Source organism: Pristis pectinata, chromosome 10, assembly GCF_009764475.1.
Source record: "Pristis pectinata isolate sPriPec2 chromosome 10, sPriPec2.1.pri, whole genome shotgun sequence".
NCBI lineage: Eukaryota > Metazoa > Chordata > Chondrichthyes > Rhinopristiformes > Pristidae > Pristis > Pristis pectinata.
In genome coordinates this window covers 55,159,433-55,172,878 of record NC_067414.1, presented here as the reverse complement: position 1 = coordinate 55,172,878, position 13,446 = coordinate 55,159,433, and the positions used below count along the sequence as shown (strand labels likewise).

General features: G+C 39.6%; 1 protein-coding gene across 4 annotated transcripts in view; it reads right to left on the bottom strand.

Annotated features, from left to right (window-relative positions):
- The window catches only part of LOC127575408 (low density lipoprotein receptor adapter protein 1-like), an 84,785-nt gene extending 71,900 nt beyond the window's left edge, over window positions 1–12,885 (bottom strand). For all 4 annotated transcript variants that reach the window (XM_052025256.1, XM_052025258.1, XM_052025257.1 and 1 more), the window contains exon 1: window positions 12,487–12,885. In XM_052025256.1, the coding sequence (XP_051881216.1) occupies window positions 12,487–12,571 (85 nt within the window). In that variant the 5' untranslated portion in view covers window positions 12,572–12,885. The remainder of the gene's footprint in view (window positions 1–12,486) is intronic.
- Between the last annotated feature and the right edge of the window lie 561 nt (window positions 12,886–13,446).

Here is a 13,446-nt window from a genome sequence, read left to right as displayed (position 1 = left end):
CTGTGATGGAGATGGCTGAGTCTACAACCCCCTGCAGACTCTTTCGATCCTGCGCATTGGAGCCTCCATAGCAAGCAGTGATGCAACCAGTCAGAATGCTCTCCACTGTACATCTATAGAAATTTGCAAGAGTTTTTGGTGACACAGACATACCAAATCTCCTCAAACTCCTAATGAAGTAGAGCCGCTGGCGTGCCTTCTTTGTGATTGCATCAATATGTTGGGCCCAAGATAGATTCCCTAAGATGTGATACCCAGGAACTTGAAATTGCTCACCCTTTCCACTGTTGACCCCTCAATGAAGATTGGTGTGTGTTCTCCTGACCTCCCCTTCCTGAAGTCCAGTTAAACATTCATTATTTCTTGTGTATGAACACATGAAACCTCATTTAGTATAATACATAGGATTGTTAACAGGAATTTCGTTATGCTTAACTGAAATTTCTTGTGTGAAGCAACTATATATTTGAAGTATGCAAAGTTGGAAATCAATAGCAATCTTTTCAGTAGAAAGTTGAAATCTTCATATAGCTGCTTCAAAGAAAATTGTGTAATTTGCAGATCATAAATAAACCTATGGCTCAGTTTATGAAAATATTCACACTCTTAATAATGTAGGTGCTAATTATAGGGACTAAAGGACAAAAGCAGGGCATGCAGCCCACACAGACTGAAGCATAATACAGTTAAACGATAGTTATTTTCTACTTCACTCCATTTATCCACTTTTACTTCACATCCCTTTCAATTTCATCTGACCCAACAACTGCAATCTTTTGGTTGTGGGGAATCTATATCATACGATTCTAAAACTGAAGTAGAAGCCAGAAAAGTGGTCAAAAATCAAGGCTTATCATTGGCTTCAAGACTTAACAATTCCAAAAGTCTTCTGCCATTTACTGAAAAGGTGCATCCTGATTTTGCTTCCTGAATAGCTTGGTTCTTTTTGAGCTTCTTGTTCTGGATTATCTCATTAGAGGAAACAGATTTCCTCACCTCTCTGTGAGGAAATATAACAGAAAATTTTGAAAATATTCATTTCAGGCAACATCTGATCCTGTCATTTTTTTAAAAAACGGAATCATGTCTGGTTTCAACCTTCAAAACTCAAAAGGAATACATTAAGTTTGAGCAACTTGATTTCATAATTTACTCCTGTAAGCCATGGTTTAATTCTATACTCCTCCACAGCTAATAAATTATTTCCACAGTGAGAGATCCAAGAATAAGTGTAGTACTTCAGATAAAGCCTGATCAACTTCTGAAAAATTGTAACCAAACAACATAATTACCAATACATCTCCCCAGCATCTAACAGGAAGGACATTGTTCTTCTGGTATAAGTTTACTGACAGCAACTTAACAAAACATCAATCACGTGTTATTATTGAGAAATTAAAAGGACCAGTTTGCAAGATTAAAAAAACAAAAGAGCAAAATAAGTAAATCCAGAATTACTCATTAAATATTGTAGCTACTTCTGAAGGGAGAAAAGATGCTGATTAGTAAATCTTGAGCTTCTGCAATTTATCCAATATTCATCTTCTCACAGCATTCCAACAAGCAACTGTAGCCGGGCATTCCACCAGATAAAACAGTGACAAGGACTTTTAACTCAATGTGGAATTGGGAACTGAAAGTGGGCAGGATAGGGGTGAGGGATCAAGAGGAAGATTTATGTAGTGGACAATATATCCACATAATGATCGAAGAGACAGTTTATGGAAACAAGGTGCAGAAGGAATCTATATCAAGTATGATTCAGAAACCGTAGAGGCCAGAAAATGGTCAAAAATCCAGGCTTATCATTGGCTCCAAGACTTAACAATTCTATGATTCTATTGTATGGTATGGTTCAGAGGCCACTCATCCCATCAAGTTGATGTTGTTACCCAGTAGAACAAACTTGGCGATACCATTCCCACATTCTTTCCCAGAACCATTAAATTATTCTCACAAGTACCTGTCCAATTCCCTCTTAAAAATCCTGACTAATTTTGTTTCCACCAACTTTATAGATAATTAATTATAGATCCTAAATATTCAGAGTATAAAGTATTTCCTCACATCCTCCATTATCATTTGCCCAGTTTGAATCAATGCCCCCGGTGTTCTTGAACCATTCACTTATGCAAATAACTTCCCTCTAGTTACACTGTCTAAACCAGCTACCATCTTATATTCCTCTGTTAAATTTCCTCTCAACCTTCCTTGTCCCAAGAACAACAGCTTCTCCAATATCTGAATTCCCTCATTCCCAAAACCTCTTCCGCATCTTCTTTAGAACATTCATGTACTTCTCAAGACGTGGTGGCCAGAATGCAATCTATGTGATTACCATCTAACCCATGCTTTGTACAGGTTCAAAATGATTTGCGCGCTTTTGTACACTATGCTTCTATTGATGAATGTCAGAATAGATGTGCTTTATTAACCACCCACTCAGTGTGGCCTTCTACTTTCAAGAATTTACATATGTTCACTGAGGTCTCTCTGTTCCAATACAGCTTTTAGAACTGTGCCATTCAGTCTACCCTCATTCCTTCTGCCAAAGTGTATCCTTTAATTCCTTGGACACCAATTTGCCATTTGGTGTGGGACTCTATCAAACTCCTTCTGAAATTCCACATAAACAATGTCAACTGCATTCTCATAATTAAGTTTCACAAAGGTAATGATGTTTGTGATAGGATGGAGACCAAAATGGTCCAGGTGACAATGTTTTCGGAGCCAACTAAGCAACAGATAAATGTTAGAGAGAAATTAAAAAACACTGCAATTGTGAAAGGCAGAACAAAACACTTGCTGGAAGTCTGAAACAAAAGGAAATACTCAGCAGTGAAGTAGTTAATATTTCAGATCATGTACAAGACAGGCCTAACCATCCTTTCATGCGAAACAGCTTTCCTCTCTCCACAGATGCTGCCAGATCTGCTAGGTAACTCCACCATTCTCCTTTGTTTCAGATTTCCAACCACTCTCTTTTTGCAGTGCATTCTTCTGTTTCTTATTCTCTCTCTGATTTTCCACATTCATCTGTTAACTAAATCGCCCAAAAGTATTGTGCGACCTGGACGACCTTACTCTTCACAGCACCATAGACATTCTCTTCATTCCACCTCTACAACTTACAACATATGGTTCCTCATTTCTTTGAATGTTTGAGGTCAAAGACTCATCTGAACAGGTCTTACTACAGATCTTTGACTTGAAATGTTAATCCAGCTTCTCTGAGTATTTCCAACATTTTCTGTTTTTATTTCAGATTTCCAGCATCTGTTGTTTTAGATTTTCAATTACTTTCCCCCCCACCGCCCCCCCTCAACAATTATATTTCTAAGGACGTAGAATGCAGCCAATTGGCCCATCAAATCTATGCCAGCTCCCAGAATATTTTCATGAGTCCCAATTTTGCACTTACTTCCCTGTAACATATTCTCTCTTACATGCCCATCAATTCCCAGTTCTCTTGCCAACCATGTAAACTAAGGGCAAATTGCAGCAGCCAATTAATCCACCAGCACATCTTTGGGATGCAAGAAAAAACAAGGGCATCTAGGGGGAAACTCATCCAGTCAAAGGGGAAACATACAAATTCCACAAGGACTGTATCCTAGGTCAGGATCAAACCCAGGTGTGCAACATCAGCTCCAACTGTTGTGCAACAGCATCTTTAATAAATCCACGCTCGTTCTCTCAAACGAACACTCAAAACTTCGACTGCTTATTAATGCTTTACCTGATTAATGTGTTTAAAGCTTCTGTATAATTGAGGCTAAACTAACTAGTCTGTAGTTGTCTGGCATGTCCTTACACCCTTTTTTTTCTAAAAATAGACAAGAGTATCACACTTTCCATTTTCCAGTTCATGAGACCAAACCTTGGTTGTATCCCATCCAGACAACCCAAGTGGCTTGTTTACATTCTAGCATTTTATCAGTTCACACTCCCTCCATTATCTCTGCTATATTCCCTTCTTCTGAGATATGGCAGCATCCTCTCTTTGTAAAAAAAAACTATATAAAACACACATTTAGCATTCCAGCTTTGCCTTTTGCCTCTATTCATAGATCACCTTCTTTCTCTCACCAACCTTATTCTTCACCTTACTACCCATGCACCATTAACATACCAATAGGAGACATCTGAATTTCCCTTCACGTTACCAATCATTCTCTTCTCATACTCCCTCTTTGCTCATTTTATTCTCATTTTCACTTCCCCTCTGGTTACAACATTCAGCCTGGTTCTCAATAGAATTATTCACCTGACATACATCATACACCTTGCTTTTTTTCCCCTCATCTTCTCTATTAGCTTTAATATCCACAAAGGTCAGGTTTTGATACCTTCACCTTTCTCCACATGGAAATGTACCTTCTCTGTACCCGAACCATCTGCTCTTTAAAAAAATTTTACCCATCAATATTTTCCCTCTTCATTCCATTCAAGTAGACATTCTGCTTTGAATTATTCTTGCCCTTCATGATTAATCTAAATCTTGTGATCTGATGCTTACTGCCCCCAGAGGTTCTCCCACTGACACTTCAACCACTTTGCACATCTCATTCCCCCAGTAGATTCAACAATATCTCATTCTTCATTGAGTCAGAAACATACCAGTCAAGGAAGTTCTTGTTAAGCACATTTCAAGAAAGCAATTTCCTTCTTTGCCCTTTACACTAACTCTGTATCAACCAATATTGAAATCAGATATAAACACACAGATTAGAAGCAGGAGTAGGTCACTCAGCCCTTCGAGCCTGCCGCACAATTTAATAAGATCACAGCTGTTCCAATTGTAAATTCAATTCTGTATTTCCATTCACCCATGGCAGCAGGCACGGTAGTGTAGTGGTTAGTGTAACGCTATTACAGCACCAGCGACCCAGGTTCAATTCCGGCCGCTGTCTGTAAGGAGTTTGTACGTTCTACCCGTGACTGCGTGGGTTTCCTCTGGGTGCTCTGGTTTCCTCCCACATTCCAAAGACACACAGGTCAGGAAGTTGTGGGCATGCTATGTTGGCGCCGGAAGCGTGGCGACACTTGCGGGCTGCCCCCAGAACATTCTACACAAAAGATGCATTTCACTGTGTTTCAATGTACATGTGACTAATAAAGAAATCTTAACTTTGTACCCTCTTGCTTATCAAACAATTATCCACCTCTGGCTTAAAAAGAATCTGCTTCCACCAGCATGTGAGGAAGAGAATTCCATAAACTCACTGTCCTCTGAGAGAAAAAAAAATTCACCTCATCTCCATCTCAAATGAGTGATCCCTTATTTACAATGACTCCTAGTTCTATATTCTCCTACATGAGAAAACATCCTTTCCACATCCATCCTGCCAAGGCCCTCCAGGATCCTGTATGTTTCAATCAAGTCCCCTGTCACTCTTGTAAACTTCAGAGGAACACGCCTTACCTTTCCTCATGTGACAACCAACCCTTTTCAGGTACTAATTCAGTAAACTTTAAAACTAGTTCCAATGCATTAACATCCTTCCTTAAAGGAGACCAATACTGTACATAATACACCAGATGTGATCTCACCATTGCCCAATATAATATAAATGTAACTGCCTACTATATTTAGTCCCCTAGCAATCAACAATAACATTCTGTCAGAATTCCTAATTAATGGCAGCATCTGGATACCAGCTTTTTGCGAATCACACACCAGGACACCCAGATCCCCCGCGATCTCAGTGCTCTGTAGTCTCTCACCACTTAAATAACAGACTTCTATTTTTTATTTTCCCTGTCAAAATGGACAAGTTCATATTTTTCTACATTACACCATTTGCCAGATCTTTACCCACTCAATCTTCGTAGCTTTCTGAAATCACTTAATATCAAGTGTACAGTAGTTACACATTTCTGTAGTTTCTCTGCAATTTACTCCTCTCCCTCACTAATTGGTGAGCTGTGGAATAAGATAAGCGATAAGATATCTTTATTAAACCCGAACCATCTGCTCTTTAAAAGAATCTCCAAGGGGGAGATATCTTTATTAAACATACAGTGAAATGCATCTTTTGCGTAGAGTGTTCTGGGAGCAGCCCGCAAGTGTCGCCACGCTTCTGGCGCCAACATAGCACACCCACAACTTCCTACGCTGCACGTCTTTGGAATGTGGGAGGAAACCCACGCAGACATGGGGAGAAGATACAAACTCGTTACAGACAGCAGCTGGAATTGAACCCAGGTCGCTGGCACTGTAATAGCGTTATGCTAACCGCAACACTACCCTGCCCCTTCTGTGTCTGTCCAGTAACACGAGAGCTCCGTTCTGGATTCTGAATTTCTAACTATATGGATTCTCTATATAACCTCTCAAACTTGTTCTCTCTCCAGATCTGTAATATTTTCATTAATATGACCACAATCTAAACAATTATTTTTCTCTTCTCTTTTATGTAAGCTTTACATCTTGCAATATTAAATGCCCAGTCCTGTCCTGTTTTCTATGACCGTATGTGCATGCAGTTCACCAACCTTATTCTCCACACCTTGTGCATTAGCATACATGTATTATAAACCTGCTCTGTATTTTTAAAAAAAATAGTCTCTCTTACTCAGCTCCCAATATGATGCAACTTCTTTCTCCATTTTTTTTCTTACTCCCATTCCTTTCTGTACCTTGTATGTTTCCACGACTACGCACTGGTGCACAATCCTTTGCTAATTCAGTTTAAATCCTCTCCATTAGTGACCTTCCCATGAAAATATTGGTTAAAATTCTACTCAGGTGTGACCTATCCAGTTTGAAAAGACCCATCCTGTCCCTGAACTGGTCCCAAAGTCTCAAGAAACTGAAGCCTTCCTTCCTGCACCTAGTCTTCAGCCATGCATTAATCTGTCTGATCTTCTTATTTCTATTTTCACTTGCACACTGGGAGTAATCCAAAGATTACCATCCTTTAGATCCTTTCTAAAGAATATTGCTCCCAGCTTCCTAGAGTCTGAATGTCAGACCTCTTCTCCTACCCTCCCTACAATGCTGGAACCAATGTGTACCATGACTTCTGGTTCACTCCCTTGCTCCCACAAATTGCTCTCAGTGATGTTCTTTACCCTGGCAAAAGGGAGGCAACACATCATGAGACTTGGTTTAGTGGATGGAGAAACACCTGTCCACCCGCCCAGCTATATATCTCCTATACCTACTGCATTTCTACACTTGACTACACAGGGGGAACAGCCATTTGCCCTGTGGTGCCGTGCTTTTCTAATGAAGAGAACTCAGGCTATGTAACAATTCCTCATTATGTAGCAGTAAGAAGTGTGAACAAGCACCAGAGAGCTATATCTGGCACAGGAGTCATGAACAAACAACACAGCTGTTACACAAAGTCCAAGATCTGGGAAAGGAAACAAAGTAGGAAGTTATTCAGAGAGCAAAATACAAACTGTTGGAGGAACTCAGTGAGTGAGGCAGCACCTGTGGAGGGAAATGGACAGTTGACATTTCGGGTCGAGACTCCAGATTCCAGCATCTGCAGTCTCTTATGTCTCAAGTGTCTCAGAGACAAGGACCATAAAAGCAGCCTCACATTCAGATCTCAAGTAAATCAAAACTAAGAAACAGATTCCAGATATGATTACTCCCTCTAACATTGAGATCATTGAAAAATTAAATACAAATATAATTTTATATGATAAGAATTGATGCCGAATTAGATGACTGGTGTATGACCAAAATATTTGATAATAGATTTAAACTGTGAAATCAACCCAAGATATACATTGCATGTAAATCCCGATTTCATAGATCAGGTAAAAGACTTCTGTTCATAAAACTTCTCAAGATTTAGCCACACAATGCATCTATTCCTATTAAACCAATAAAATGATAAAAAAGGCCTTGGATCTTATCTGCATCACATAGTTCATACTGTTTATTGTGCATGTCATGCAATGAATTATGACAAAATGCTCAATTCACAAAGACTACATTATATCAGGGGACACAGGAAAATATGAAAGTATAACATTTGCAGAGTTTCTGGTACTTTCTCTAACATGTTCATATCAAGAGAATAAAGTGCTACTTTAAGGCCATCAATAACAGTACTTCAGCTGGTTTGTTAGAAGAAATTGGATTAGCCAGAAGCTCCTTAGTCAATGGATAGCGATGGGCAAGCAGCATTGTGATGTGGTGCAATTTATATAATTCATGTGGCTGAGAACAGCACGAGATTCATGCAGCAGCCACATGAAGTCCAGATTTATCCCGTCTCCATGAAGTAACAATCAGAATGGAGCACACTCAGTTTAAAATATCTATCTCCAACAGCAGAGGCCAGGTTTGGTAACAGCCAGCAACGGCTGTATCCATGGCAACTGTTAGTTAACATGATGTTGTCTGAGCAGTCTAATGATATAACTTACAAAATTTTTTAATCAAAATTCCTATCAAGTAGCAAGTTTTAAAATTCGATATCACATCTATCATTCAAAAATATTGCACCCTCTATTTTGTCACTATTACTAGCTCTGTACCTGCACATATAATGGTTATTAAATTATTTAACATGTTCCAGTTGCAAAGAGACAATTATTTCTTACTTTGTTCATGAATAATCACTGTGTGGCTTTCGCCACTCATGGAATGCACAAGTTGGGAATTTCCTCAGAGCTGCTGTGAATTTTCCAAAAGTGTAGTTTCAATCCACTTATGGAAAAATCATGGCTGTAGATTGGATAGAAAATGTGAGATCCAAACCCAAGCTTCTGGAAAGTGCAGGCATGATTTCTTGCCAATAATGGGTACAACAGGTAATTTAAGATCAAACTCACTGCCTAGTCTAATTTTGCCTACAGTAAAACTTTGATAATCTACTATCTCATTGTTCAGAAATCCTGATGCTTAAGCACCACTTCACCAAGGCCTTGTTTCCCACAGTCTCAGTGTGTTTAAAGGGAGCATGTTCCCACACTCCCTTTTAAGTCATTATGTTTTGCTTGCCATGCTCCCTTTAAAGTCACCTGATTCACTAGAAAACTTACTGTATAACATTTAAAAGAAAAAGTAAATTAAAAGTGTGTTGGGTATTAATAGGAACAACATTCAATAACCTGGAAAATCTAACAATCCAATACCAAAGCCCCCAATGTGCCACATTAACAGAATTCTACTTTGTTCAGCTGTAGAGGAATTTTCCAAGTTTTGCCAACTCCAGCACACCTTACTGGCCACATTTTAACCTAGGTTGTTTTCCCACCACTCTTGGGAGGTCACATGGTTCTAGGTAGGAAGGACAGTGCACACAGAGTACCACAGTTTTTTGGAACAAGTGGCTGGACCAGAGTCTTCAGCTGTCAGTAATTGCTTAGACGTTCCTGTAAAATCTTTGCCTTGTAAACTTTTCTTCATACTCCAGACCATTTGCCCTGTTCCATCCCACAATCTTGAAAGAACTGCTGTGCATCTCCTTTGGAAAAATGCACATCTCCCATCATGATAAAACTTTGAAGATAAGGTGTCTTTTTTTAAAATATTTAAAGTAGTAGTATTGGGTGAGGAATAAATATCATCCGGGACACCAAAAACACTCCCTTGTTCTTCTTTGAAATACTGTCATTGGATTCTTTGCTTCCACCTAATAAATCAAGGCTCCATTTGCCCTTAACACTCATCTGAAAGCCAATAATTCTGTCAGAGCAGTATTCACTCAGCCAAGATCATCTGTTTAAATCTCTGGAATGGTACCTAAACATACACTCTTCTGATTTAGTCATGAGCTCTGTCCCTGAGAGCATGAGCCTAGGCCATGGTCATCTAATAAAGATAGTCACATGTACATCAAAACACACAGTGAAATACATCTTTTTGCAGAGTGTTCTGGGGGCAGCCTGCAAGTGTCACCACGCTTCCGGCACCAACACTATGCCCACGACTTCCTAACCTGTACGTCCTTGGAATGTGGGAGGAAACCAGAGCACCCGGAGGAAACCCACGCAGATACGGGGAGAACATACAAACTCCTTACAGACAGTGGCTGGATTTGAACCCAGGTCACTGGCGCTGTAAAGCGTTACTCTAACCGCTACACTACCGTGCCTGTTAGTTAAGTTAGTTTCAGAGAATATATGAAATAAATAGATTGAGTTTTTCCATTTGCCCAAAATATTATTACATTGCACCCTTTTCCTAACAAAACAAACTAACTGGCCTAAAATGAACTAGCAACCATGAACTTTTTCCTGCACTGTTGCTCAAACCATTGTTTGAACTGTAAATGTGTTTCCATAAATCATTAACTGCTTTAGCAAGCCCTACGTGATGTAGAATGTCCAACTGGTGCACATTTACCACAGGGGTAAAAATGGATATACATGTGACACTGTTCCTTTCCTCATTTAGAATCCACTTCTGAGGGACGGCTAATTAGCAATCAGAAACAGAAACCCAGTCCAATCTTCTCTTCTTTAACCCAGACTACTGAAAACAATCTTAACTGCTGCCCTTACTGAATAGCACACGAGGGATTGAACCTTGAGGCTGGAACCTGTCAGAAATACAAACAAAATAATTCTTTTTAAACAGTTGCCATTGCTCATCATTTACTGGAAATCTCTCTTAGAATGCCAGCAAGCATGAATTCTAATGGCTAACTTGTAACAAAGAAATACTTCAATTAAAGTAAGTTTTATCACAAAAAAAATGTAATCCTTGCAAACAACGTATGCTACACTATACACTACTCCATGATATTTACAAAGAAAACATTAAGCATACAGCTACAGTATACAGACCAGGCATTATAATTTATATGTAAACATTTCCCTACATTTGGACCCAAAGTAGATCCCCATTCTCCTGAACGATTGATTGCAATTGCAGTTGCTGGAAATCAACAAAACAGTTTTTCCACTTTTAAAGAAGCACAGCCTTGAAACCACTCATTAACATTTGGAAGTCTATTGGGAGAAATTGACAACTGCGGCCACAAATTTATTTTGTGAAAGCAGCACATTTCACTTATGAAATCAGTGATTTAGACTAGATTTATGCAAAACAGAAAAAAAAAACTGGTTAAAGACAGCTACTATATGTTGAAAAATTGCCTTATTAAAAATTATATATTCTTTAAAATTTATTTTCCAATTTAATTCAGAGAAACTTGTTAATAATTTTTTCACAATACATATCAAGTCATTTAAATGTTGCAGACTTGACAACAAAGTATTCAATTTAAAAATGCTGGAGAATAATATATTTTCAGAATTTCTTAAAACAAATTTAAAGATCCATTTAGATTCAAAAAAGATTAAGGGTGAATGCTTCAGATGAAACCCATTGAAAGAAACTTAAAACTTTTCAATTCAGAATCTACAAAAAAGCAAAATAACTATGTCTCTATGGAAATGTAACAGTCCTTTGTATTTTAAATGTAGAATAGTATAGTTTGTTTGTAATTCCTAAGAAAAGAATGAATTTCAAACCACAGATAATATAAGAACAGCAAATAAAAGTTGGGAAACGTATAAGTTCACTGTCAATCAGAACTCGTGACCAAAAGAGACTGCGAAGTTGACAAAATGTTATTTAAAATAATCTTGAGTATTTATTTTAAATGATGTCCAAACATCAGCATAAAACTACATGATTAACACTTCTAGAACTAAAATGCTCAAAAATCCAACATACTTGTAGCATGTGTTTAGTGCATTTCTTAAGATTACAAAATACAACAAATAATCTTTCTGAAAAACCATAATTTACACTTTACATTTGATATAAATGTTACTGTTCTTTTCAGAAATCATTTGTTTTCAATATTCCCTGCTTGTGTGGACATTCTATACGTCTTACCTACTCAGGTGTAAACTGCCTGTTTATAAATTTCTACTTCAATAGTAAGGGCAATGTTTTTTTTAAAAAGTAACTTATACAAAAATCATGGAAGATCCTCCCTAATTTACACATAAAATCAAACAAGCCAAACAACTTAGCCAAGCAGAAATTTCAGCAAATGCAGCTCCGTACGAAAATTCCAGTTCCCAGTGAATCATTCAGTAAAAAATGAGCAACATAGCATTCAGTTACACTTGTCCAATATTATTATTATACACATTGACTTGTGTACAGGTGTACAGATAATTTCATGAAAAGCTGAGGCTACAAAATAACCAGTGCAGTAGTTAAGTTAATAGTGCTGACAATAACAATCACCGATTGCTATTATGCTCATCCTGTTCAGTTTGTCTTCACAGATTCTCCCCAACTTGTAGGAAACAAAATCAAATACTTCCGAACACGACGAGCACAAGGACCCAGAGAAACCTGCGCTCCTTTAATTGTACCGGATAAAAGGCCCAAATGAAACAAATCAGCAGCTTCAACATTACATTTTAAAGGCAATTATATTTACATTATTCAGCGCCCCGCTGCCCAGCCGATTCGGGGTTTAAGTCGCAGGCGCGGGGTAGGTGACGCCAGCCGCCAGCCAGCCCATTGTACACGCCGCTGAAACTTACTGTGGTGCCTGACCAAGCCCCAGCTGTGTCGGCTAATACTGGGGCTCCGGATCAGCGCTCTGCCAGCCGATTTTAACGCGTCCATAGTTGGCGAGTGCAAAGTAGTTTGGGGTAAGCAGAGTCTGGAGCGGCGTGCCCGGCTCGGCGCCCCTGAGTGAATGACTGACAGGCGGCAGCCGCCGCCGCTCTCAGCCGAGCGAGGGCAGCAATGCAGGGGCGCGGTCGCATTAACTCCAATCCCTTCAGCACGACTCAGTTCAGTTTCACTCGGCCTGACCCGACTCAAGTCACTGGGCTCAGCTCGCACTAGCTCCCGGCTCGCATCCGTTTGGCTCAACACAGCTTAGCTCGGTTCAATTTGCCTCACTCTGGCTTACATCAGCGTCGTTCGGCTCGGCACGACTCACTTTGGCAGGGAGCGAAAAAAAAGCTGCCGGAGAAATTCAGCGGGCCAGGCAGCATCTGGAGATGCAAATAGACCATCCCAAATGCTGCCTGGCCCGCTGAGTTCTTCCAGCAGTTTTTTTTCCCCCCCACACTATCCGCCGTCTCTCGTCTCTTCACTTTGGCACAGCATGGCACGCACCAGATTGCCCAACTTGTCTCATCTCGGCTCGGCTCCCATCAGCTCCGCTCATGCGGCCTTGGCTCCCTTTAGCTCGGGTCAGCGCGATGCCATGAATGCGGGGGGAAGCTGAACAACTTCAGACCAGTTTCATTATGCCCTGTTGCTTCACCGAGGCCACCTATTCACCAATTTCTCGAGTGTGTTAGAAGGTGCAGATAGTTTACTGTTAAATTGGCGGTTGCCACGATAAGTCCAGAGAACCTTTGGTGCTAAAAATTCGAGTGGGATCTGGTATTCAGAGGAAATGAAAATCAGACCGGTTCTTTTAGGGGCAACAAGGTACTGGAGGAACTCAGCAGGCCAAGCAATATCTATGGAGGGAAGTGGGCCTC